Source organism: Centroberyx gerrardi, chromosome 14 (genome assembly GCF_048128805.1).
Source record: "Centroberyx gerrardi isolate f3 chromosome 14, fCenGer3.hap1.cur.20231027, whole genome shotgun sequence".
Classification (NCBI taxonomy): Eukaryota; Metazoa; Chordata; class Actinopteri; order Beryciformes; family Berycidae; genus Centroberyx; species Centroberyx gerrardi.
The window spans coordinates 6,141,732-6,169,068 of record NC_136010.1 but is presented as its reverse complement, the minus strand read 5'-3'; the positions used below and the strand labels follow the sequence as shown (position 1 = coordinate 6,169,068).

The following is a 27,337-nucleotide window of genomic DNA, read 5'->3' as shown; positions in this document are numbered from 1 at the left end:
CAGAGGTGAACTGTTGTTGTTTTCATCTATTAAATCCACTCCATGAGGTGGATGCAGATTAAAGGAGGATTTTAAGGCTTGAGACAGCAGAGACATGGATTGAGAAATACTGGAAACATTGTTGTATTATTTTGCATACTTATTTTGCATGCAAATCTTTTGTTATTCAATCCATACATGCAAAATCCTATGGAAAACCAAGGGACTACTCTTTATCAAAAATTATAATTATTATAATGGAATAGCAACAGTAATATTTGAAAAAATAAACCTACTGTGACACATTTTTAGGATTCAATGAACCAGAACCCTGATCAATACAACTGTTACTGTCATTTATATGAACATCCTTTCACAATAAAATCAACATCTGACAAGATTATGACTGATTAATAAATTACTGATTATTTATAAACAACATATTTGTGAAATGCCAAAATGATTAGGGAGCAAAAACTGTCCTTGTAGTATTACTCTGACATAATAAACACATCGTTCTTAAAAACCTAGCTCTGCTGAATGGCAGTACAATAGGCTGAAAACATGCGGGTCAACCCTATCACACTCTATCTTCCCTCACTTCTAACCTTTGAACCAGCCAGCGCAGGGGGCTTATCAGTGCAGCAGCAGTGCATTATGGGACAGAGTGTGTCGGTACTTTATAAAAGGCCTACCTATATTTTACGAAACATCCAAGTCCAAAGTCAGCTCTGTTAATTTGAATGAGTGGTGTGTGCAATAGAAAGGAGGTGTTTGTTCTGCTTGTAATGTGAATCCATATACACACACACACACACACACACACACACACACGCACACACACACACACACACACACACACACACACACACACACACACACACAGGCACTTAATCAACTACTGCACATGAGGCAATCCACATGGTTAGGACTTTAATCTTTTTGCCCTTTTCTGTGCAACACTATCTCACACAAATCTCACCTCAGAGATTATTATTTTTTAATTAACTACAATTTAGGCTTACAAAGGAAAAATAGCTTTATATTAGCAGTGTGATTCACTGCAGAAATATGATGTTATTAATTCATGCTACCCATTGTCTGTCTGTATCATTTCATTCATAATCAGATCATTCATGTTCTTTGCAGAATAATCAGGGATAGTATGCAAGTTTGAATGAATGAATGGATGGATGAATGAGTGAATGAATGAATGAATGAATGAATGTACGTCACAAGTCACACTACAAAGCTTCTCATTAAGTAACATGAGGTTTGCTTTGCTCCGAGGCCTGACGGCAGTGAAGAGCCAGTCACTCGTGGTTTTAATAGAATCAAGCTGCAGCCCAGTGAAGCAGCAGAGGGACGGAGGAGGCGGCGGGCTGCAGTCTGCTGGGACAGATGTACATTAGGTCTGCATGAGCTGACTGGCTGCTGTGACACAAATAAAAACCACCGGGATGCTTAGTATAACATGCAGCAACACTAAAGACAATGATTTATGCTTTTATGGAGTGAATAACAGACATGCAATGGCCAAAATAGCTCAATATCCTTATGAAAAATACCTATAGAAATCCTATAATACATTTGAGATGGATTGAAATTTAAAAATATAATCCAGATACTGTATGTCAAAAAATATACATCAAAAAATATTATAGTAATGCCATAGGAGATGAATGTAATGAAGAATGAAGAATGAATGTAAATTCACTGTTGAGTACAATAGACACACTATAAGTCTGCACAGGAATATTATACAAATATTTAAAGAATTCTGATACCATAAGAGATAAAAACACTATAAAATAGCATAAAATCACTATAAACTCACTACTTAGTATCACAGACACACTGTGAGTCACTACAGGAATATTATAGTGACACCAAAGGAGATAAGACAATACCATAAAGTAGGATAAAATCACTATAAACTCACTACTGAGTACCACAGACACACTATAAGCCTCTGCAGGAATATTGTAGGAATATTATAGGAATAGCATAGTGATACCATAAGAGATGAGAAACAACTTAAAGTAGGATAAAGCCACTGTAAACGCACTTAGTACCATAGATGCATTACAAGTTACTATAGGAATATTTTAGAAATATTATAGGAATAGTAGTGATTCCATAAGAGATGAGAAACACCATATAGTTGGATAAAGTCAATATAAACTCACTACTTAGTACCACAGCTACACTTTAAGTTACTATAGGAATACTATAGGAATATCATAGTGATTTTCGTCATAGCTCCCAATCAGAAACATGTGATACTATAAGGAACAGGCCCCAAAACATCACGATTTTCTCAAATTAGTCAACAACTCTTGCAGCAACCTGCAGAGTTTGTTGTGCAACCTAATCACTGCACTGGTTGCTGGTCCGTTACCTCTGCAGTTGAAGCCTGTCTCTGCTGCTGCTGCTGCCCCGCTGATCCACATCCAGCGACCCGCAAACTCTCCCTGGAAGCCCGCAGCCCGAGCCGCGACCCGCCGCCCCGAACCAGCACCCGAGCCCACATCATCCCGCCTGATCCCCGCTGAAGTCCCGCACACGCACTCGGCCCGCCTGACGGTAACACTTTGCGGTGTCGTTAAAACTCTTTGGACTCCGCACTCTATCAGGAATTTCTGCTTTCCCTGCAAAAACATCAAACAGGCAGCCGTGACCGGAGGAGCAGGGGCTTGTGGGAAATGTAGTTGATTAGGACAGCGGAGGAGGGTGAGGGTTAGGATGCAGCAAGTTTCAAACTCATTTCACTCACTTGCCAGTAATTAGTTTAATTTACGTATCTTGTGTGATTACATTACTTTAGTATAGGCCTAACTATCCTGATATTTTGTTTGTAGTTTAATGAGGCTTTTGATATACAATAGCCTATATAACATGTGATCTTTGTCACTCATCCCCATCTCTCTACTTTCATTTTTTTCCTTTTTTTTTTTCAATCTTTATTGAAAAAACATTCAAATATACAAATCTCTCTGCTTTCAACTTTCTAATAGGGAATGTGAAGGTACGTCACTGAACTGTCTTCTGGATGGTGAGACTGACAACAGGCCTGGCTTGAGGACTTGTGCCAGTAAGATCACTACACACCATCGCCTACACATCCGGATCTAACACGATTTTACACTGATCTCCATAAAGCAGGTGGCAAATCTGCTATACTGAGTGTGCTGCCACATTACTGTGAGGAGTTCAGAGATCCTGTGCAGCCTGTCACAAATCTGAAATCCCTTCTCTGCCTACGGGACACCAGGCTTGATGGATGTGACCTGAGCTGACCTGTGATTTCAAAGTTATTTATGTGTAGTTCCTCAGGTTGTGGAAGCAACTGTACTGTACTTAAAGAAACAGAGGAAAAGTCGTTTAAAGTCTTTATTATGCTCCTATATAAAAAGTTGCTTCACAAACAATAGAAACAAGGCATGTAAAAAAAGAGCCTTAACAAAGCAATCTGTGAGCAATCTGTTCATTGAAAACACTCAAAATAAATGTATTTTGACTCATGTAATGTGGCCTGGCTTTATTGTCTTGTAGTTCCATATTGTCTGGATAACATGAACCATGAATTCAGCAACAGCAGTTATTATCCTACTAGTCAAATTGCCTTTTAAACCTACTATCATGGACAGAGCTACAACAGCACATTTTTTCAAACAGTGTTCATTTACGGTGTCCTCTGCAGTTGGTCACAGTATGGTGTGTGGTCACAGATTTTAGTCAGGATGAGTGTCCAGCATTTCATATGCTGGTTGTCCTGTAAATACAGCAATTAAAGAACTAAATGAAATGCCCTGGCAGGATTGTAGTTTTACATTTGCCTGTTTTTCTGATTTCACCCATTGCTCCACACACTCACACAAACATACATACAAACCAAATGTTTTTAGGTTCTATTGCTGCTCATACCTCTGCTGCTATTTTTACATCCGGTAAATTAATTTCTACTCTTCTCTTCTCTACACATTATTCCTTCAGACATTTCTACTTAATATGTCAGTGTTGGAATTATCAGTTTATTTCAGCATATTTATACACCCCCCATTTGCTCTATTCTTATTTACATCCTATTTTTCTTTGCTGTATCCTGTCACTACGTTCTGCTGCAGCGGCCCAATCTCCCCACTGAAGTTTCATCTCATCTGATGTCTGTCATTCAGAAAACTTATAAACTTCTTATCTCCTGAAAACTTTAGAGGTGTTTTTGAACAGAGAGACTAACTACATTCCCAGTGAGTTTTGTGTGTGTGTGTGTGTGTTTGAGTGTATTTGGGTGTGTGTTTATCCCTACATACCCCTTCATGCCCTCCACCCAGATTATTGAGTCATCCTTTGGCCCGAGAAACTAATAATACACCCATGTCTCTGCTGCTATTTTGGGCCTTGAGGGCCTGCAGGGTGGGGTGTGTGTGTGTGTGTGTGTGCGTGTGTGTGTGTGTGTGGGGGGGGGTTAATAGGGCTGAGGGGAGACTGTCTCTCTCTCTCTCTACCTCTCTCAGGGTGTCTAGGGTGGGGTAAATAGGAACACACACACACACACACGCATACTTGGAGTGGGAGGCACTGGGGCGCCCTACAGTTGCTCCCAGATATACACACACACACACACACAGTCAAAGACGCAAGCAGTGGGACTTTGAAGCAAAACCTGGAGGTGCCCCTTTGTTTCAGTACATGCAGGATTATTCTGGAATATATCAACCTGGATTATTTGTTGGGATTATTGGGATTATTGTCATCGCAGCGCGGCTCCTGGATCTCCTGCCTGGGAATTTAACTGAAACCGGAGATTAACTTTTTGCCGTCCCGCGGGTGTCGACACATGTTTTGGCGAGCGTGTGTCTGTGTGTGTGAGGATTTGGAAAGACTTTGTGAACAAGAAGACTGACAGACACAGACAAAAACAAGCACACACACACACACACACACACTGGCACACACAAACACATTTAAAACCCTGAACAGCCTTTCGTTCCTGTCTTTTTTTCATGGTGACAGAAGGTAAGTGGGGAGAAAGTAGGATTTTTCTTCTGCTTTATTAAGTAAAAAAAAAAGGTCTGGCCTGTCAGTAGTGACTTGGTCAGTCAGTCAGTCAGTCAGTCAGTAAATCAGGTAGTCAGGCAGTAATTCAGTTAGTCATCCATTCATTCATTAGTCATTAGATAGGAGTCTGAACTGTCCTTTGGCCCTGGACTCAAATTCCAGCAGCATTGTACCACCATGGGTTTGACAACCGGCTCTAATAATAGCTCTGATAAATCGGCTGTTCATAACTGACCTGCTTGTTTTGTCTTTGAATAGAAACACTCTGAATCTGTTTTCCCTCTCTCTCTCTCTCACACATACACAGATGGCAAATCCTCATATGCCAACCTACCACACTGTTATTATAAAAACATACAGAATATCCTCCCTCCTTTCCTTCTTAATTCCTTCTTTCCTTCTTCTCCCCCCCCCCCACTTGACCCTCTGAGGCAACACACCTCCCCTCTTTTCCTTCCTGCCCTCTCACCTTTTTCCTTTCCGTCCTTTTAGACTGGATTAATTTAGATTCACTTAGATGAAAGTTGAAACTGTTACGGCAGCAAGTGTCGGATACATCAAAGAAAAATAGGATATAAATAAAGAATAAAGCAAGTGGAGGTTAAATAAACATACGCAGCTGACATTTCCAACCCTCAGACATAAGAAACGGATGAAAATGCGGAAAAAAAAGTTGGATTAAAGAATTAACAGGACGTGCAAAATTGCAGCAGTTGTTTTAATAGCAGCAGAACTTACTTATAAAACACAATGTGATATACAGTATGTGCATCATGAAAAAGGTGAGAAATTATAAAAATCAGAGAGAAATAACATACTGCAATATCTAACAATGAGAGCAATATTACAGTATGAGAAAGACCATATTATGTGACAAGTTACAGAATATCAGCATGTGCAAAAATGTGCTTGTATTCATATTAACAGGTCTACAGGGGGCCATACGTATGTACAGAAGTGTCCAGGCATGTAGATGTGTGTTAAAGCTGCACTAAGCAACATGTTTATATAAACATGCATGTGTCTTACCAGCCTAAAGTGGGCTGGAGATGAAGATTGTCCCATCTCCTCTAATTGAGACCGTGTAGATTTGCCCTATTTGCCTAAATTAAATTCAGGTTCAGGAAGAAGTGATGAATCCAAATTTAACAGTGAAATCCAAAGTGTCTCCTAAACAGCAGAGAGCAGCTGGACTCACCAACGTTAGATCTTCTCCTCTCTCGTCTCTTTGGGTTCCTTTGGTATAAAGCATCACAGACCGGCCGGTGGGTAAACATGAGCGAGCTGTGTGACGTTTACTGACCTCACATTAATGATAATAATAATAATAATAATAAACTTTATTTGTATAACACCTTTCATACAAGAAATGCAGCTCAAAGTGCTTTACAACAAATAAATTACATGCACCAAGTGCTTCACATAAAACTTGATAATGATAGTGAAAATAAGATAAAGAGGAGAATAGAATACATAAAATGCATCTTCACATGAAAATAGACATAGAATGAGCATAACATAAGATGGAAAATAAAACCCACTGAATAATAATAGTAAAAATATGAGGAATGCATAACATAAAATGGAAAATAAAACCCACTGAATAATAATAATAAAAATAAAGTTAAAAAATAGAGTACATAGGATGCATAAAATCAAGTAAAATACAACTTTTTAAAAGAAGTGCAGCAGTGCACTTCTTTTAATTAGAGGATTTCTGAATATTGAAATTCACCGTTTTCAAACAATTACCTCTTGCTGCCGTTTGGAGCCGCCAACATGGGAAGTTACCTACTGCAGCTTTAGGGAAACTACACACCTTCCAGATATATTCACTAGAAGAACAGTGGATAAGATGCGTCGATGCGTTCGGTGCCATCTTGGATGATTTGCTAAGCGTGTGTTCCCGCTGGTCTCCCTGCAGCAGCAGTGATGTCACGGTCTCCCTCCTCCCAGAACACTCCTCAGTCCTTCAGGGTGAGCGTCAGCGACAGAGACCTGACCGAGATCGAGCTGCACTCTGTGGACTCTATCAACGACCTGCACCGCACACACCCCGAGCACTGCCACAAAGGTACACACACACACACACACACACACACACACACACACACACACACACACACACACACCCCGAGCACTGCCACAAAGGTACACACACACACACACACTAACACCCCGAGCACTGCCACAAAGGTACACACACACACACACACACACACCCCGAGCACTGCCACAAAGGTACACACACACACACACACACACACACACACACACCCCGAGCACTGCCACAAAGGTACACACACACACACACACACACACACACACACACCCCAAGCACTGCCACAAAGGTACACACACACACACACACACACACACACACACACACACCCCGAGCACTGCCACAAAGGTACACACACACACACACACACACACACACACACCCCGAGCACTGCCACAAAGGTACACACACACACACACACACACACACACACACACACACACACACACCCCGAGCACTGCCACAAAGGTACACACACACACACACACTAACACCCCGAGCACTGCCACAAAGGTACACACACACACACACACACACCCAGAGCACTGCCACAAAGGTACACACACACACACACACACACCCAGAGCACTGCCACAAAGGTACATACACACACACCCAGAGCACTGCCACAAAGGTACACACACACACACACACACACACCCAGAGCACTGCCACAAAGGTACATACACACACACCCAGAGCACTGCCACAAAGGTACACACACACACACACACACACACCCAGAGCACTGCCACAAAGGTACGTACACACACACCCCGAGCACTGCCACAAAGGTACACACACACACACACACACACCCAGAGCACTGCCACAAAGGTACATACACACACACCCCGAGCACTGCCACAAAGGTACACACACACACACACACACACCCAGAGCACTGCCACAAAGGTACACACACACACACACACACACCCCGAGCACTGCCACAAAGGTACACACACACACACACACCCCGAACACTGCCACAAAGGTACACACACACACACACACACACCTAGAGCACTGCCACAAAGGTACACACACACACACACACACACACACACACACACCCAGAGCACTGCCACAAAGGTACACACACACACACACACACACACACACACCCAGAGCACTGCCACAAAGGTACACACACACACACACACACACACACACACACCCCAAGCACTGCCACAAAGGTACACACACACACACACACACATACACACCCAGAGCACTGCCAAAAAGGTACACACACACACACACACACACACACACACCCCGAGCACTGCCACAAAGGTACACACACACACACACACACCCAGAGCACTGCCACAAAGGTACACACACACACACACACACACACACACCCAGAGCACTGCCACAAAGGTACACACACACACACACACACCCAGAGCACTGCCACAAAGGTACACACACACACACACGCACACACACACACCCAGAGCACTGCCACAAAGGTACACACACACACACACACACACACCCAGAGCACTGCCACAAAGGTACACACACACACACCCAGAGCACTGCCACAAAGGTACACACACACACACACACCCAGAGCACTGCCACAAAGGTACACACACACACACACACCCAGAGCACTGCCACAAAGATACACACACACACACACATACCCCGAACACTGCCACAAAGGTACACACATACACACACACACACACCCCGAACACAGCCACAAAGGTAAACACACACACACACACACACACATACCCTGAACACAGCCACAAAGGTACACACGTACACACACACACACACACCCTGAACACAGCCACAAAGGTCCACACGCACACACACACACAATGAGCACAGCCACAAAGGTACGTACACACACACACACACACACACACACACGTATACACACACACGACACAGGTTTGCAAAAGTGCATGGCACACAGGATAAATGTAATGAATGGTCATGAAGGAATGAAACAAAGAAGTCATGTTCATCTGTATCTCCAGTGTTCCTGACAGACTGTGGTTCTTTGGCTCCGCCCACTGAGGTTTAACTCAACCAATCAGATTATTTCTGCCTCCAGAGCAGCTCTGCCTCTGAGAAATATTCGTCCAGCTAAAACTCCAACCTTCAAAGTTCTGACTGACTTCACTTTCCCTCGCTGTCTTCGCTCACAGGAACGAGGCCGCCCCGCCCCGCTCACACCCCCTCCCCCAATGGGAACCTCCACATACGTGACGTGACAGCCGCCAATCAAAGAGGCCAGCCGGTCAGCGGTAAATGGCAGAGCCGTCTGCAGGACATGCTGACGCCCAGCTCGTCGCGCGCCTACGCCATGGGCTGCGCCATCATCACCCTGCTGCTGCTGACAGTATTACTCATCTTCTACTTCCTGGGTGAGACATATCGCACTTCATTTGATCTAGAGATTATTTTCCCAGTGTTCTTCCCACTTGCTCTGATGTGATTTGCAATTTTCCTATTTTCTACCTTTTCACCTCAAAGTTTCCAGGTCTTCTCATAGCTTGAAAATGCTTCAAAACACAGTATACAGGCCGACAGTGTTGCTCTGTGTGTGTGTTCCTCCTCCAGTCCAGCAGGGCGGCGCTCTCCACATGCTGACGGAGGCAGTGAGGGAGAAACAGGCCGCCGCCACAGAGATTTCACTGCTGATCCAGGAACTGCAGGCACTGAGACACAACCTGACCGCCATGAGAGGAGGAGCATGAGGAAGATACACACACACACACACACACACACACACACACACACACTTGGATCTCTGTTGATTCAGATGATGCCAATTTTCAAACACTCATACACTCACTCTGCATAAGAGTTGGACTGATATATCCATTTTCTGATAAAAAACAGTCTGTAAAACCTGCAGTTGTATCTTCTTTGCCAATTTTATTTATTCATTTAATTGTTTTTAAAATATGTTGTTTCTCATTTGTAAAAAAATAAAAAAATAAAATGTAAAAGACAATATCATTACAGCAATAAGTGATTTTATCAATGTTTCAATAAAAAGAAATAAAAAAAAAAGATTAAAAAAAAAAAAAAAGTTATGTTTTTGTAAATGAATTCCTCATTTAAAGGCCTAATATATACCAGTTTGAATAGATGGATGGTCACCCTGCCTTACAGAATTTCATGGGTCTGGGTTTCAGTGGAGAGTTTTAGTGTCCCATGATGGTCTGAATGCTGTTTCAGGCTTTTCCACCCTGACAAGAATACAATTCTGGGGAAAACACTGAAAACTTGTAATTCTTTGGCATGAAAATGATCAAACTGAAAGATATTGAATATTTGCACAAAATATGAAAATAATAGTATTGGTTGAACCAGACTGAATATATTCTGAGATATTCTGAATATGTTGAGCAAATTGTGAGTTGAACTGACAGAAGGTGAAACTGACTGTGATGTTAATTATAAAGACATTAACACAGACAATACACCTTTTAAAACAGGTATTTATTAGCCTCTATGTATTCCTGTTGTTTTGTTCTTTTTCTGAAAAAATAGGCTGATATTGAGTGAGGGTTGATGACATCACCGCATGTTAGCATTAAATATGAAATGCATAATAAATATTAAATACAGTTTTTCCTCTCTTTGACTGATATGTAAAGCAAAGCAATCAGTAAACACTCCATCTTCTAAATGTTTGAATGAGAATAATATGAGTGGATAATTGTCGCTGATTCAGCTCATTAACAATTCATGAACTGTGTGAAATCATAAGTCATTATTGTTAAGTTACTACTGGGAACCATCAATTCAGAGCGTGTACTGCTGTTGATACTATGGTAAATAATAATAATAACCTTAAGTGATATAACACTTTTCAAAACAGAGTTATAAAGTGCTTTACAGATATTAATAAATCTAAACACCTGGAAGTTTCTCACCCCACCTAGTATTTAGAGCAGGAAATGTGTCTATCAGATATTCATGACCAATAACAGTGACCACAGAAATCTGCATAAACAGTTTGTAAGAGCTAGATTCCCTGAAGTGGATACTGGTCATGCTGGCTGTCCAGCCGGGCACAGAAAGATTCAAATAAAAGCATGATAGAATAAAAAATATAATGTTGAAGCTTAGTCTTGTCGTTCCTCACACTAGAAAGGCTGGTAGATTTGGGGGTCTAAGGCAGTGATTCTCAACCTTTTTCATATCAAGGACCCCTAATTTAGTCCACATAAGAGCCACAGACCCCCATTTGATGAGATTTTGACTCTTGGACCCAAATCTGAGAATATTTTTATTGTTAGATATGATTTTGTCCAGAATTACATCTGTATTGTATAGGTAGAGAGATAACAGTGAGATAACAGATAACTATGATCAAAATAGTCATTTTTCTACATTCTCTAATTGTGTTAACTTCTTGTAAATGAAATAATGGTGAAGTTTAAAATTTTAACATTTGCTGGGGACCCCCCTGGAACCTCCTCAAGGACTCCTGGTGGTCCCCGGACCCCACGTTGAGAACCACTGGTCTAAGGGATAGGCCTACAAGTGATGAATTGACTTGGTTTATACAGAAATTGGGTTTAGAGAAAGTCATGGAGGGACATGTTTAAAGCTGAGGTTTTTCAATATTAAAATTCTGTTGAGCACGGCTTGGTTTTTCTAGTGTTAAAACAGAAGTAAAACCAAAACCGCTGATCATAATGGCTTGTTGTTTATTTTTCAGTACAAGATCAAAATCATGTGACTAAAGCGAGGTGGAAGCCAAACCGCTCCCAGGCTTCTTCTTCTTCTTCTTCTTCTTCTTCTCTTGACATTTCTGTCCGGTCCAGCCCTGGTAGCACCGGCACACGAAGCGCTCGTGGAAAAGTCGAAGTTCACGGGAGGGGTCGGGGAGGAGGTTGGCCTCATCAAGGTCGGAGGTCGTAGCTGAAGCTGAAGAGATCATGTGACCGGAGCCGGGGCTTCGCCTGGCGCAGCGCCCGTTGCCGTAGCAACGCCGGAGGCTGCAGCGCCGGGTGTCGGACCTCAGCGATCGGACGTACGGGCCCAAGACAGAGCGGATGTAGTTTCTGAGGAGGAGGCACTGACGCTGGAGGGGAGAGGAGGAGAGGGTCACACACGCACACACACACACACACACACACGCACACACACACGCACACAAAATACGTTTTTCTCAAACATTTACCTTGGATTTGGCGAATTTCATCTGTCCCCACAGCACCACTCCTGCTGCCCCCATAGCTGCACTCTCTCCCAGTGTGTGCTCCAGGTCTGTCTGTATACACACACACACACACACACACACACACACACACACACCTGTCTTCTTAATCTGTCCTGCCACATATAGTCACGGATGTGTTTGTGTGTGTAAAAAAGATAACAAACCTATTTGTAATTAATTACACGTTTGAGGTGCTTATTGAAGAAGTGGTGTGTGTGTGTGTGTGTGTGTGTGTGTGTGTGCATCATACCTTATTGAGGAAGTGGAGAGTGTGTGTGAAGGCCAGCCTGGTATAGGGAAGGACGGGTGTGGCGTGGCTGGCACTGTTGCCATGGTGCCAAACTGATGCCACCCTCAAAGCCTCCAGCAGCCTGTGTCTGTTCAGCAAGAGAGAAATCAAATCAAATCAAATCCATTTTTAACAAGGCAGTAAGAGGTAATTTAACCTGAGAACAAAAACTCTTCATAAATATAATAAAGAATAAAGAAAATATAATTCAGTCACACGTTCCAGCGGCCAAACAGTCAACAACATACAAGTTAAAGAACTATAAGGAGCACTCGTAAACAATGTAAACAATTTGACATATCAGCTTTAAAATAATTTAGGGGGACAAGAAATTCTTATTTCAAAGTGTTTTTAGTCTGCTTCAATTATAAGCTGCATAGAACCAAAAATTTAAAAGTATACTGGATTTAAAAGACAGTAAAGGTGTGAGTTATAGGGGAAGATTCAAAAGTACAGTCTTACAGATAAATACTGTATAATGCAATTCATTTCCCTGATAACCAACCAACTTGTTTATATAAATCACAATTTTGACTGTGAAATCTATCTCTCGTAATAAAGTGCAAAGCAGTGAGGCAACCTGACACCAATAGTTTCAATGTAGAGGGGGAAGCATGCAAATAAAAAATGTCTCCATAATCAAAAACAGACATGACGGAGGACTGAACAATGTCAGAAATTTCAACATAATTTTCTATTAAATCCAATTTCTTGAATGATAATGTCGAATCTATATCCCAAGCTATTTGTATGATTGTGAACATACATGTCTCTTGTATGTTTCTCCGTACCTGGCCAGCAGAGCGGCCTCCCTGGACCCGGCCAGTCTGTGTGGCAGGTAGATGCTGGGATAGAGAGCCGTGGACCGCTGCCACAGCCAGGCCAGCCGGTCGTTCTGCTGCCTGGTGCCTGGGTGGCAGCGGCCTGTGTAGCTGCCATCTGATCACACACACAACAACACAGGACACTTTAAATCCCCCCTGCCCAATTATATTAGGCTTAAAAATGATGCTCAGGAACTGTATTTGACAGAGGTGTGACCGAGTCGGCTTTGCTCGAGTCCCAAGTCAGTCTCAAGTCTTGAGGCACAAGGCTCAAGTCAAGTCTCAAGTCTAAATGTAGAACACCAAGTCAAGTCCAAGTCAAGTCAATGTCATTAATGTCAGGTCTCAAGTCAAGTCACAAGTCAAAATGTATAACACCAAGTCAGACCAAATCAAGAGTCCAGTATAATTTAATATCATAAAGAAAACAAAATATCCAGGGCTTCAATGCAATATGGTTTTAATAGGATAAAAACTTGGTAAGAGCATCATGAGTTTGATTTCTATAATCAGTTTCAACTTCAATAAATTCAATCATTCCATACAAATTCAGAAAACAGAATTTAAATTCAGTCGTCTGCTGGAACAAATCTCATCACTTTCAATCTAAGTAATTTACACAAACACAAGATCTCAAGTCAAGATTTTAGAAACCTTTTCAAGTCGTCAAAGTACAAGTCAAGTCAAGTCTCAAGTCTTCTCTTCATGCATCAAGTCAAGTCTCAAGCAATTAAAATTGTGACTCAAGTCCCCACCTCTGGACTGGTGTACAGTGTGAATGAATTAATGGATTTCAGAGTAATTAAAGAGACAGTCTGACACTTTTAATCTAGAAGAATGTGATCAAGGAGTCTGGACCTTGTCACATCAATATGGGGCTTCATGTGGTGTGTGTGTGTGTGTGTGTGTGTGTGTGTGTCAGTGAGAGAGAGCATGAGAGAGAGAAAAAGACAGTGAATGAACAAACGAATAGGCGTGTGTGTGTGTTACTGTGTGCTCACACTGCGAGCAACACGATCACTGGAAGCCATTCATTTCCTTTAGAGCTGAGCGACCGGGGAAACTCGGCCAACAGTCAATAATCTTGCTAGCTGAGAAAAGTCTTCACGGTCATCGGTCATCGACAGCCAATCAGATTTCCGCACTTCCTTGTTTCCCTACCAGTGTAATTTGACAGTTTATCAGTAACTACGCCTGGCAAGTTGATTCCAGCCATTCAAAGCTTCCCAGTTCTCTGCACTTTTATTTGAAAGACTGCTGGAATAAACGTCTCAAAAACGATGCTTAGAGAACAGTTACACTGATGGGTCAATGGTAATCTCTCAAGTCATTTTATTGATTTTTGATAGATTTTTTAATTTTTCGATTAAAGCTACCTAATTAGCGGTTGCTAGCTATGTGAACTCATCACCGCAATGTAACGTTATGAAAGGCGATACCAAAGCAGTGAAAAATACATGATTTGTTTAAATACTTTGCTTATTTTTCTTGGTCAAAACTTTGTAGCTGCAGACTACATAGATGTAATGGAAGCCTCTTGCTCATCCCACAGTCGATCATCCAAGCTGCTCGCAGTGTGAACACGCGGTTCCTGTTTAGCCTACCTGTCTTTCTCGTGTGCTTATTGAAGCAGGCGGGGAACCCATAAAACCCCCAGAGTCCCTTGGGATGAACTCTGACCCCCAGCCGCAGCATCTCCTCCATGAACTCCCGGGCGCTCTTCTCGAACTCTCGCCTCGCCACGGATCTCACCTCCTTCTCCGACAGATCCGGTCTCTCCCGTCTCGCCAGCGAGTTCGACAGCTGCCGGTACTCCATCTTGCTTCCGAAGTTTCTCTCCCACAGCGGCCGCCACTCCTCCCAGTCGATGACGGCCAGACCGGTGAAGTTGGGTCGCAGCAGGCCGGAGATCTGCGTCTCGGCGAGGGCGAGGTGAGCGGCGAGGTCGCCACGCTGCGGCAGCCCTCCGTTCACCCTCTCGCCGCCCCGGGACAGGTACGGATACTTCCCCAGGCGGTCACGGTAGAAGATGCTCATTTTCTGGAAGATTTAAGAATTTGTCATGTGAATTTTTGGAGCATTGTCAGGGAAAGTGTCTTCATAGGAATTCACAAGGGTATCTGAACTCTGAGGCGTACGAGAATTTAACTAAGATATGCCTCAGAGCGATATCTTTGGGAATGTTTTAGCATGGAAATGGTCAAAATGCAATACACAGAATATTGGCACAAAATATATCATCAACTTCAGTCCAAAAATATTCGTATTGATTGATTGTCAACCTTCAAATCCCCATATTGGTCGAGCCTAGTACTTTTTGGGGTAAGTGAAAAGAGAATTTCCCAATCCAGTCCTCAAGTGCCTCCTGTCCTGCAAGTTTTTGTTCCATCTCTACTCTTGTACACCTTCATCTAATTAAGTTCTTAATGCTGATTGGCTGAGCAGTAGAAACAGATCTACCTGAACAGGACTCAAGAAGAGACAGGAGGTACTCTTGCGGACTGGGCTGAGAAACCCAAGTCCGCAAGTACCGCAAGTACTATACTGATACCTGACTCATCACATTAGCGCCAGCATGCTCTGCTCATTGAGTTGACCCACCTGTCCCTGGAAGCTCTGCCGTCGGTTTTCCACGATGTCGAAGTCTCCCAGGTCCAGCTGGATGCCGTAGCGCTTCTGACAGTGTGACGTCGGCATGTTCCACACCACCACGAACGGCCGGTCCTGCAGAACCGGACCGGCGGTGGCCAGACCGGGGAGGAGGGGGGCTCCGTGGGCAGAGGGCCGAGACAGGGAGGAGCAAGGTAGGGGAGGGAGGAAGAGGAGGAGGAGGAGGATGAGAGGGAGGCGAGACAGCTCCATGGCTGTTGTTCACCCTGTGATGTTTCCTCCCTGACAGGACACAGAAACAGCCGGTCAAATTTATTCATGAAGCGCTTCTAACAAAACAGGGTTGTCATATATTGCTTTACAGTCAACAAAGAGTATGAATACAGATAAATCCAGGAGACAGCAAACACATCACACATGTTATGAGGCTTGTGTGTGTGTGTGTGTGTGCAAATGTTTGAGGCACATGCACACTGTAATTAAATGTACAAAACAGCTTTATCTTCACTTTTTTATGCTGTTTTAGAGCTTTCTTGCATTGGGATGGACATCTTAATATACACATAATATAATACATATAATAATATATACACAAATACCATATAAAATACGGTTAATAAATATAAATATGGTTGACTTAAATGTAGTGGCATTCTTCTTTAATGTATACCTAGTGTGCTCTAGTACAACGTATAATGAACACTAAAGGAATAAATAGCAAATCATAATCTATGATAATTATAATAGCCATGCAGCTGGTCGTTTGCACTTTTCAAGAACCTGTAAAGCTTATCATTGATGATTTAGAATCATGACAGCTGAAAAAAACGACAAAATAAACACAAGTCAAAATTATTAAATTGAATAAACTTCTCTTTATTTCACCAACATGACTGAAACATCAGAGATCATATTGCTTAGGTTTTTCAGTCTTATCAAAATAACGCATCTCCAAAACTTTAATAAGGCTACAGTACTTTGGCAGTTCAACAAGGCACATTCAAACCCACAGTTCAATATTCAAATTACACTTCATTCATATCATTTTATAGCAGCAGCAAATGCAAATTGGTGTTTATCTCTAAACATTTCTCTTCTTTAGTAATTTGGCTCCGTCCGTTGAAGGTTTCACTCAACCAATAAGTTTATTTCTGCCTCCAATCTGCACAGCAAACAGACACACAGAAGTCTTTCCATTTCAGTAACAATCTATGAATCTGTCTATGAATTCAAACCTGTGACCTCCTGTTGGTGAACCCATGTCAAACAGTTTGAGCTCATGTCCTCCACATGTGGTGAAGTATCACACTTCATTTCAACTCAAGACAGAGACTCTTGCAATATTCTTCTTCTTTGGTTTGCCATAGTAGCTGCCTGTCTGTAGTTTTTTCCAGACTCTGTCATGCCTCCGATATCGTTTGCTGTGTGTGAGAGAGCGAGCGATTGTGTGTGTGCTTTAGTGTGTGTATGTGTGTCTTTCTGTCTTTTGGTGTGTGCATATGTGAACATGCATGTGTGTGTGTGTGTGTGTGTGTATATGTGTGTGTGTGTCAGATGTCTTTATGCATCCAGAAGATGGAGACTCCCTTGGCGTCTCTGTAGGGAGTTTCAGTCAGAGTCTGAACTACCTGCAGCCCTGCAGACTGAGGAGGAGGAGGAGGAGGAGGGATGGAGGGAGGGGGAGGAGGAGGGATAGAGGCAGGAGGTGGAGGAGGAGGAGGAAGAAGAAGAGGAGGAGGTGGAGGAGGGATAGAGGCAGGAGGTGGAGGAGGAGGAGGAGGGACAGAAGGAGGAGGAAGAGGCGGAGGTAAACTAGAAGGAGAAGGTACAACACAAGCACCTCCTGAGTCGCCGCTCCTCTGCGGTACTTGAGCGTCCATCTTTGTTTGTGTCTGCGTCCCCGCGCTCGCCTCTCCACCCGGCATCCTGGAAAACCTCAGCAGCACCTCCATGGGAACGAACGTCGTCATGGCGCCGGCGTTCTGCACGGGCGTGGACAGCACGTAGCCGAGGTGGCCGTAGAAGTGCTGCTTATCGTGCGTGGTCAGGCACAGCCGCTTGAACCCGCGGCTCCTGGCGTAGCGCTCCGTCTCCTCCATCAGCGTCCGGCCGTAGCCCCTCCCTCGCTCCGCCCTCGACACGACCACCGACTCCACGAACAGGCTGCCTCCGTGACCTACGACCCGGGACAGCCGGGCGTGGCCCAGCAGCCGCTCCGTGTCTCTGGAGCCCCGCAGGAGGATCAGGCAGACGGGGAACTCTGGACAGGACTTTTGGAGGGAGTGGACCCGCGCCGCCTGGCTCCTCTGCCACTCTGAGTTCACCAGGTCGGCGCAGGGAGCCAGCAGGTCCGGACGCCGGTGGATCGGGACCGCGCGGATCTTCTCTGGATGCTCCGAGTCCGACGAAGGGTCTTCGTGGAGTTTGTCTGCGGCTTCTGTTTTCCTGCTTCTTGTTGGGACAGCGTGGAGCTCCTCTGTGACTTCTGCGTCCCATGTGGAGATCTCATGGATTTTCTTAACTGGTTCTGTCTGACAGTCTGACGTTGGGACGGGGTGCAGGTCAACGTCCGGCCCGTCTCCTGCCTCCAACGTGGAGTTTGCCGATGCTGTCGGTTCAGACCTGCGGTAATCAGGGTTTAACTAAGTCAGTTTTCATTCAACTCCTACGCCTTCCTATTTGAGATTGACTGAATTTAAAATATATAAATCCAATCTCTAAAAAGGCCGAAAATGAAATGGAACTGACCTCAAATACAAATTCAGATGACCATTCCATGCAACATATGGCTAAAGTTTCATTTAGAAAATATCTTCCGTACATGCAGTTCTCCGTTTTGTTGTTGTTTGTTGTTGATTACACCCCACTCTGTATGATACGACAGGTAGTTCCAGTCTGATTGATCAAAGATGCATTGCAAGCCATGCTTTATTGGTAACCAGGGAGCTAGTTTGCAAATATTTTTTAAGTATGTATGTAGACTACTTTGAAGAAAACGTTTCAGAAAGGACACATGCGTTGGTAACTGTTGTGTAAAAACCATAATGCCTATGAAAGCCTTCTTTACTGTGACCATAACACCTAAGAGGGTGTTCCTCACTGTGATGATGGTACTTGGGTGCTACAGACGGTATTAAGATGCACCTGTTGCATCGCTGCTGTTCCCATAATCATGGTGCAGAATGCTCTCTCAGGTGTTACACTGGCTCCTCACATACTGAGAGCAAGCGAACGCCTGACGACATCACTTTGGAAAACATCTTGACATCGTGATCTGACACCGAGGTACAAGATGGAAACCAATCAGCTTTCAGTAACATTGTTTTGCCCTCTTTCCTGTCTTTTTTCTTGAAAGTGAGTATCTAAACCATAATTAGAAAAACTTGATTTGTTTGTAAAACTGTAAAAAGGAAAAAAAAAAAAAAGTAGGGTTAAGTAATGTAGGAATACAGGAAGAACAAGTCCACAGTTTGGAGGCGGAGTCTACCTGTGAAATGTCGCTGAAATACAATGTGACTTTTTTTGAGGCCAGACTAGGGCTGAACGATTTTGAAAAAATATCTAATTGCGATTATTTTGACTGATATTGCAATTGCGATATGATTTGCGATATTAGAGGGAATGATCATTTTTACATCATTATTCTCATTTTCATTGAAAAACGTATTAAAATGATTACGGTGTGATTTTTGTGGGGATCTGTACCAAAGATGTTTTCTTAAGTCTGTAGAATATGATGTGTAGGCCAGGACATCTCTGCAGCACGACAATATTTCATTTAAAATGGTATTTTGACACACATTTCGCCTTTAACAAATATTGCGCCTCCTGCGATTTGAAAATTGCAGTAGGCCATATTGCGATTTCGATAAAATTTCGATTAATTGTTCAGCCCTAGGCCAGACCGCTTTTAATGCGGACAGCGAAACAAACTGCTGTTACCGTTTTTGTGCCGTTCTGCTGTCCGCTCATTCACGATGCTGTATGTTAGGCATCGGTGTTATAGTTTTATATTAACCTGTGACATGTATGACACCATAGGTACCGTGTAATTCAGTAAAGAGACGTGAAAGACGGGTGAAGGTGAGGAAAGGACAGTCTCACTACTTTTCCAGTGGGGTTAGGCGGGTAATCCAGCAGCGACCCGCTCTTAAACATAGTTATCGACAATCCCAGAGCTCAGTGCTGCTGTAGGACGAGACACAAGCAGGAGGATAAAACTAGAACCTTGATCTTTCTCTAATCTCTCTGTCTATCCCCCCCCGGTTTCCACTGTAACCTTTACTGTCCATCTCTCTCTCTCTCTACTGTAACCTGGACAAATCTGCAGCTGAATACACAGGCCTGGAATTAAGTCATTTTTAGGGCAAGGCCACTTTGGCCTTTGATAAATACAAATTTATTGGGACATCGCGGCCAAAATGTAGGGCACCAAGGCCAAAACCAATGGTTATTAAAATCCTTTTTTCAGTCCTTTTTCCTCAACAAAATAAATATCCTAAAATTAAGTTCTGCAGTGTGATACAGCACATATGTAAGATGGCTCAGACTGCAAAGTTAGTTACATGTCCAGTAACACACGATAACGTAAGTGTAACCCAGGTTATTTTCTGTAACTACAAATTACAGATGTCCCCTAAACGCCTCACATGCAGACTATCGGTAGACGCTACAATTTACCGATGTTCCCTAAACGCCTCATGCGGGCTACTGCTACTGATAGCGCTTTTGCTGCTCTCAACCCGGTTAATTTTGCTATATTCTTCATTACAGCGGCTAATTACCCGCTGAACATTTAAACTTACACTAGTTCTGCTCAAGCACTCATAGCTCTCTCCTTCTTTTAGCGACTTTCTCGCTAATCCCACAGTTGTTTACACGCTTTTCAGATCTGCTAGTTACTTAGCTTAGCAGTTAGCGATAGCTTAGCAGTTAGCGATGGCTTATCTCTCTTTATTTTTATAGTTTTAAATGAGGAAAAATCCGCAACTTTCTTTTAACGGCCAGTTCAAAACAGGGCATGCCAAACTGGCCGTGTGGATAGATAATTTTAGAAGGGGCATTACGACCACACTCCGGGGCATCCACGGCACTGGCTGTTTGGCCGTGGTATAATTCCTGCCCTGAATACATTTTAAACTCTCTTTTTTTAAGAGCGCTTCAATCGTTATGTAACAAAAACTGAAATGGAATTGGTTTCTTCTCATATCACTCGACATACTGTATGCTAAAATGTTAGCATGGAGCGCTGCAGCCAATGATCTACCGGGGACACATGCATGATTTTGGTGTCCATGTTGTCATCACTTAACGGGGAAGTTGACTAACGGGTCAAACTCCCAAAAAACTCAGTGTACTACTTTAAACAATACAATTTAAACTGATTGCATACAGGACAGGCAAACAGCACAACAAGCATAAACTACATCCAGCATGTGTGAGCAGTAATTTCACTTGCAGAAGCAGAAAACACCCCAAAAAACACACACACACAGCTGTATGTTTGAGGTTTAGAGGAGTGCTTTTCTCAAACACATTGCTGGGTTATTCAGGCAGTGAAAAGTGGACAGTGTGTGTATATGCATGCACACACAAATTACCACTTTTCTGGGTTTTCTTTACTTGTGGGGACACCAAGAGATAGTAAAAACATAGAATGTACACACACACACGCTCTCTCTCTCTCTCACTCACACACACACACTGACTCGAAGAAACATTTCAACAGAACTTGTGTCACGAAGCTTCATCATTTCCTAAAGTGAAGTGACATTTGGCCCTCTCTATTACCCTGCTGTCACTATATTAAGCAAGGCTGCATGTCCACATGTCTACACGGCATAGATCTGCTGTGTCAGGGTGTGTGTGTGTGTGTGTGAGGGAGTGTGTGAGTGTGTGTATGTGTGACTGCATGCACATGCAAACACATTGGCAGTCTCCTTGCATGGGCACACAGAGTTGTTGGTTTAGGAACAACCATGAGATAAAAAACAGACATCTCTTTTCTTAACAGGAAAACATTTCTCACGCTACTTTTTTTTTAAAGTGTTTATGTGTGTGTGTGTGTGTGTGTGTGTGAAAAGTGGCGTACACACCATTTACTTATTAATGTGCCGACTCATCTGTTTTATTGTGCTTTTATTTTGTGTTTTTACTGTGTTTTTACAGTAAACCCTGTCTACTAACCAAATTTCCCTTACAGGAGAATAAAGTCTGAATTGAACTAAACTGGTTGTATCCATCCAGGCTTAAAATAACCTACAATTACTGTCCTACAAAAACCTCATGCCTCCAAAGTCATTCAGGAATCAAGCTGTTTAATTGCAAACAACACAACTTTTTACAGTAAATGTCTCCAGTTGTCTTTGCAACATTAGTGTAGAGAAATACTGAGAGCTGATGAAAACAGTCATATTTTACCCCAAATTAAATCAATTTTCTTTACTTGCACACCATCCTGTCACTCACACTATCTCAGTCAAATATGTCACAACTTTTTCCCAAACTCTAATATTATGTTAGTGTCTATTCGTAATCTATTTTCACGTTTTGATTCATACTCAAGTTACCCAGACAAAATCCTGTTCATTTACTATACATCACTTTACAGTCATAACATGATAACAGCATTACATATGCTGTTATCATTCTGTCTCATCAGCCTGAATGGGGAAGTCGGCCTTTATCTCACACATCTTACCACACAGCTTCTTCAGAAGGCTGCAATTAACACAGCAAAGAAAGACACACATCACATCCAATCAATGAAGTAAAACTGTTTTCGTCGCAGTCTGCTAAGCCTGGAACTAGGTTATGTGTTTTTGGTCAAATTATTCAGACCCCTATGAGGTTCAGTCTACTTTTTGTCCCTATTTTTGTGTAAACAGGTGAAAACTTTCCCAGTAAGTGTAAAATCTGCTAAATTCATATTGTAGCCTCATATTATATTATATATTATATCTTTTTAGGCTACAATATCCAATTTTGGCATTTTGCAGTACAATGTGAGCCAACAGATGGAGGAAGACATCCATACAGTGACAATTAACACTGTCACACATCAGTAAGGCATCAATTCCTCCCCGCACTTATTACTATGACTATGCATGCAGTCATTTTCCATGACACACTCTAAAATCATCACCCTACAATAATCTAACAGAGATAAAAGAAGTACGGTGAGTTTGGAAAAATGTCTGTATAGCCTAGCGCTCTGCCAAACTAAAAAGCTGTGTACGAACACTGTTGAGCTTTTCTCTTTCCATAGTATCATTTCACATCCAAAGAAGCAAAGCAAACCCAAAACATTAAAGAAATGCATGTGGTCCAGATACTTTGGGAGTAAATCCAGCATCAAGAGAGGAAAAAAAAAACGGATCGATACAAACTCACCGAGGGAGAAAGCCGAGGCCAAAAGCCGGTGTCAGATCACCAAGACTGACACACCGCTCTGAACTTACTGACTACACAACACAGTTACTGCACATCCTCACATCATGCAAAAAACGACAAAAAAAAGAAGGATGTTAGAGAGATGCAAGAGGAAACTGGCAGCTGACTGATAAACAAGCAGGAGATCAGATACGACGCCTGGCTGTCTTGCTGATGACGTGTTTCCTTTTAGCAGATAACCATCAGTTTTAATGTCACTCTTCAGATGTGTTAGTTCCTTATTCACTACCGTTCTGAACAGGCATGCTCCTTCAAAAATAATTAGAACCAAAAACAGCCATAGCCCTCGGTTTAGCACTGAACTGTCTGAGCTGATCTGTCAAAAACATCAGCTCTGGCATAAAGCAAAGGCCTCCAAGAACACCTCTGACTGGAAATCTTTCAGGGAAATAAGGAACAAATGCACCCAGTCGGTCAGGAAAGCTAAATCTAATTACTATAAACAGCAATTCCTCACGTGCGGCTCCTCTGACCCCAAACAGTTCTGGAAGACTGTTAATATCATGGGAAATAAAAATACATCCTCTCAATTACCTACTGCAATTAAATCAGAAGACATTGTCATCTCAGATAAAGGCGGAATGGCAGACTGTTTCAATAAGCATTTTGTTAGGGCTGGTCATGCCTTTGTAGCTGCCACGCCCACTCCTACTGTCCTGCTGACTCAGTTTCAAGCACTGGTCCTCCCCCCCCCCCCCACAGACACCCTCCACTTCTCCTTCCAGCCAGTGCAGGAGAACGAGGTGCTTGGGGAGCTGCTCAAACTAAGGAAACCTTATAAATCAGCTGGGCTGGATGCTCTAGACCCTTTCTTCTTGAAGTTAGCGGCTCATATTATCTCAGCTCAGTCTGCTCAACCTCTCCCTGCAGACCTATGAAATTCCCCCAGGACTGGAAATCTGCTGCTGTCATCCCACTCTTCAAGGGAGGCGACAAGTTAGACCTCAGTTGTTACAGGCCCATATCCATCTTGCCTTGCCTCTCCAAAGTCTTTGAGAAATTGGTCACCAAACAGCTCACCCACCACCTGGAGTCCCACAGTATTCTCACCACCATGCAGTCTGGCTTTAGAACCGGCTACGGGTGTGTCTCTGCAACACTTAAAGTGTTAAACGACATCATATGTGCCATCGACAGCAAAGAGTACTGTGTGGCTGTATTTATTGACCTGGCAAAGGCTTTTGATTCTGTGGGCCGCTGTATCCTGCTTGACAGGCTCAAGGACATAGGATTCACAGAAGAATGTCTGGCATGGTTCAACAGCTACTTCTCTGGTCGTGTACAGTCTGTGAGAGCTGAGGGTTTCCTGTCTGACCCACTGTCCCTGTCCATGGGTGTCCCTCAGGGGTCCATTCTAGGTCCAACCCTATTCAAGGGCTACATAAATAATGTTGCTCATGCTGCTGGCAGCTCTCACATCCACCTGTATGCTGACGACACCATTTTGTACACATCCAGCCCCTCCCTGAACACTGCCCTGACTTCCCTGCAGCACAGCTTCAACAGTATCCAATATTCCTTCTCCAACCTTCACCTTCTCCTAAATACTAAAAAAACAAAATGCATGGTCTTCAACCGGGACCTACCCCAAGTCGCCTGCCCCCTCAAAATCTCCTCCCTGGATGGGTCAGAACTTGAATTCGTCAATTCACTCTCCTTTCAAACTCACATCAACACGCTGCTCTCCAAAGTCAGAGCAAGAATTGGTTTCCTGTACCGTAATAAAGCATCTTTCACCCATTCTGCAAAGCACACCCTGGTTAAAATGACCATTCTCCCAATCCTGGATTATGGCGACTTAATCTACAGGATTGCCCCCGAAAACCTTCTCAATAAACTGGACGACATCTAGCACACTGCCATCCGCTTTGTCACCAGTGCCCCTTTCAACACTCATCACTGTAACCTGTTTTCTCTAGTCAACTGGTCATCACTCCATACCAGGCGACAAATCCACTGGTATCAGTTCATTTATAAAACCATCACTGGCAAAACCCCCCCATACCTCCGCTCACTACTCAATATCTCCACCAGTAACCGCAATTTACGTTCTGGCAAATTCATTATTATGGTCATTCCTAAAGTCCGCACCTCCTTTGGCCGTCACTCATTCCAGTTTGCCGAGAAACAATTGTGATCATAGTTCCCTCTCCCTTCCTTTCTGTAGTAATGACAGTTATACATTTCTGTACTAAGGGATAATGTACAGCAAGCCGGTCATTATTGCAAAATAAGGGAAGCTACCACCAGACATGAGTAGTTTGACATGAAATGTTGATTAAAAATGGTTTTATTATACGCGAAAGTAACAAGTTCGTTGTTACTGACCACCTGTAACACCTTAGCAACCACTAGTAATCACGGCACAACAACCAAATAACACCTTAGCAACAGTAGTTGTAGTAGTACTGTTAGTAGTACTGTTACTACTACTATTATCGTTACTGATGCTGCTGCGTCTTATCAAAATCAAATAATTTAGTCCACTCATTTCATCCAGTAAATGTAGTTTTATAGTTAGGTAAACCAACAAAATCGACCGGACTTCTCGACTGCGGAATGATATGATTAAATGTGAAACGGCAGAGTGTTATTCGGGTACAACTGCGAGGAGACTTCCACTTCCATAAAAGGTAAGACTACAAAATATGAAGTGACAGCGAGGACATTCAACCTGTTTTATCTCTATAACTTAGATTCAGCACTCTTTGAAAATGTGTGGCGGTTGGGTTGGCTAGTTCATTGTGTCAATGACATAAGACAAGACTGCTAATTTATAAATTCATGCTAGTTCATTGATATTTGTAGTAGCGTTACAAGCAGCCTACAGTGTTACTACCGTTTCAGCCTTTAAAATACACCTACACTGCAGTCATATTGGTCAGATATCAGAAGACCTAGCTACAGTGACAAACTGTTCATAACCGAACAAAAATCAGCAACATGTCACTGTTTCTCACCACGCTGTACCTACATTTTCAGTGTCAATGTTCGTCCACGGTGCTCTTCCTCGTGTTGGACTTTACCAGCTGATCTGTGGTCGGATTTAATTCATACAACTTGGATCACAAGAGCGGCTAACAGTTTTTTTTTTCGCTCCACGGTCAGCCTCTGACCGGAGGAGGAAATGTTGCTGTTGCTCTTCTCGCTGTCTGTGAGCTTGTCTGCCACCTAGTGGATGGGCGGGGTTATTACAAATACACAAAAATACAGATTCCCACTTGTTTATTCATTCATGTAAGATACAGTATTCAATAGATGTTGGCACGCCACAAAACTATCATGCAGCTATATTGTTAGATTTGTGCCACAGGAAACTTATACCTGCAAAAAGTAAGAATTTTTCAGAAATAAAAGGCACCACTTGATTTTCCTGGTGACACTCCTGTATTTTTTACATTTAAAATGTGAATTCATAGTTTGGTTTAGTGAAATGGCTCATAAAACATTTTCTGAGTGTGGGACTGAAGCCAACGTTGGGTAAAAAAGGGTGAAAGTATAGATACAAAGTTTCTATAACATTAACCTTTCTGAAAGCAGTATTACAGTATTGCGATGGGCAACTTTTTGACTATGGACAATACTGCTTTCAGTAAGGTTAATGATTGGAATATTGTAAAAAAAGTTAGTAAAAGTGCTGTCTGTCAGATATTGGCTCATTCCTTATCTATACTGTCTCAACATGTGAAACATGCAGCACATATATAACTATTTGAAGGCGTAGTGCATGGCTGAATGATCCGTCAGTCACAAAATAACATTTTTACCACATTTGTGTGTATACAGGACACTGAAACAAACAGCTGAGTTTGAGTAGAAATTCAACAAAGAGGCAAAGCTTTTAACAA

At 42.8% G+C, this 27,337-nt stretch overlaps 3 protein-coding genes across 4 annotated transcripts in view; all 3 read right to left on the bottom strand.

Moving 5' to 3' along the window:
- amt (aminomethyltransferase) overlaps window positions 1-2,512 on the bottom strand; it is a 7,634-nt gene extending 5,122 nt beyond the window's left edge. Inside the window, exon 1 of the mRNA XM_071906824.2 lies at window positions 2,381-2,512. Within this exon, the coding sequence (XP_071762925.2) occupies window positions 2,381-2,512 (132 nt within the window). The remainder of the gene's footprint in view (window positions 1-2,380) is intronic.
- Window positions 2,513-11,779: 9,267 nt separating this feature from the next.
- hyal3 (hyaluronidase 3) lies at window positions 11,780-26,515 on the bottom strand. 2 transcript variants are annotated; one of them, XM_078288324.1, is made up of 7 exons: window positions 26,464-26,515; window positions 16,029-16,319; window positions 15,032-15,467; window positions 13,395-13,542; window positions 12,565-12,691; window positions 12,276-12,365; window positions 11,780-12,176 (listed from the first exon to the last, which is right to left on the bottom strand). In XM_078288324.1, exons 2-7 carry the CDS (start codon window positions 16,287-16,289, stop codon window positions 11,832-11,834), a joined length of 1,407 nt encoding a protein of 468 aa, XP_078144450.1. In that variant the 5' UTR covers window positions 16,290-16,319; window positions 26,464-26,515; the 3' UTR covers window positions 11,780-11,831. The 2 variants fall into 2 exon arrangements, with proteins under 2 accessions (XP_078144450.1, XP_071762923.2); XM_071906822.2 differs by lacking the exon at window positions 26,464-26,515 and adding an exon at window positions 23,430-23,555.
- Window positions 16,916-19,282, bottom strand: naa80 (N-alpha-acetyltransferase 80, NatH catalytic subunit). Its single transcript, XM_078288065.1, has 3 exons — window positions 19,239-19,282; window positions 17,937-18,659; window positions 16,916-17,810 (listed from the first exon to the last, which is right to left on the bottom strand). The coding sequence occupies exons 1-3, from the start codon at window positions 19,280-19,282 to the stop codon at window positions 17,588-17,590; spliced, it is 990 nt and encodes a 329-aa protein (XP_078144191.1). The 3' UTR covers window positions 16,916-17,587.
- Window positions 26,516-27,337: the final 822 nt, after the last annotated feature.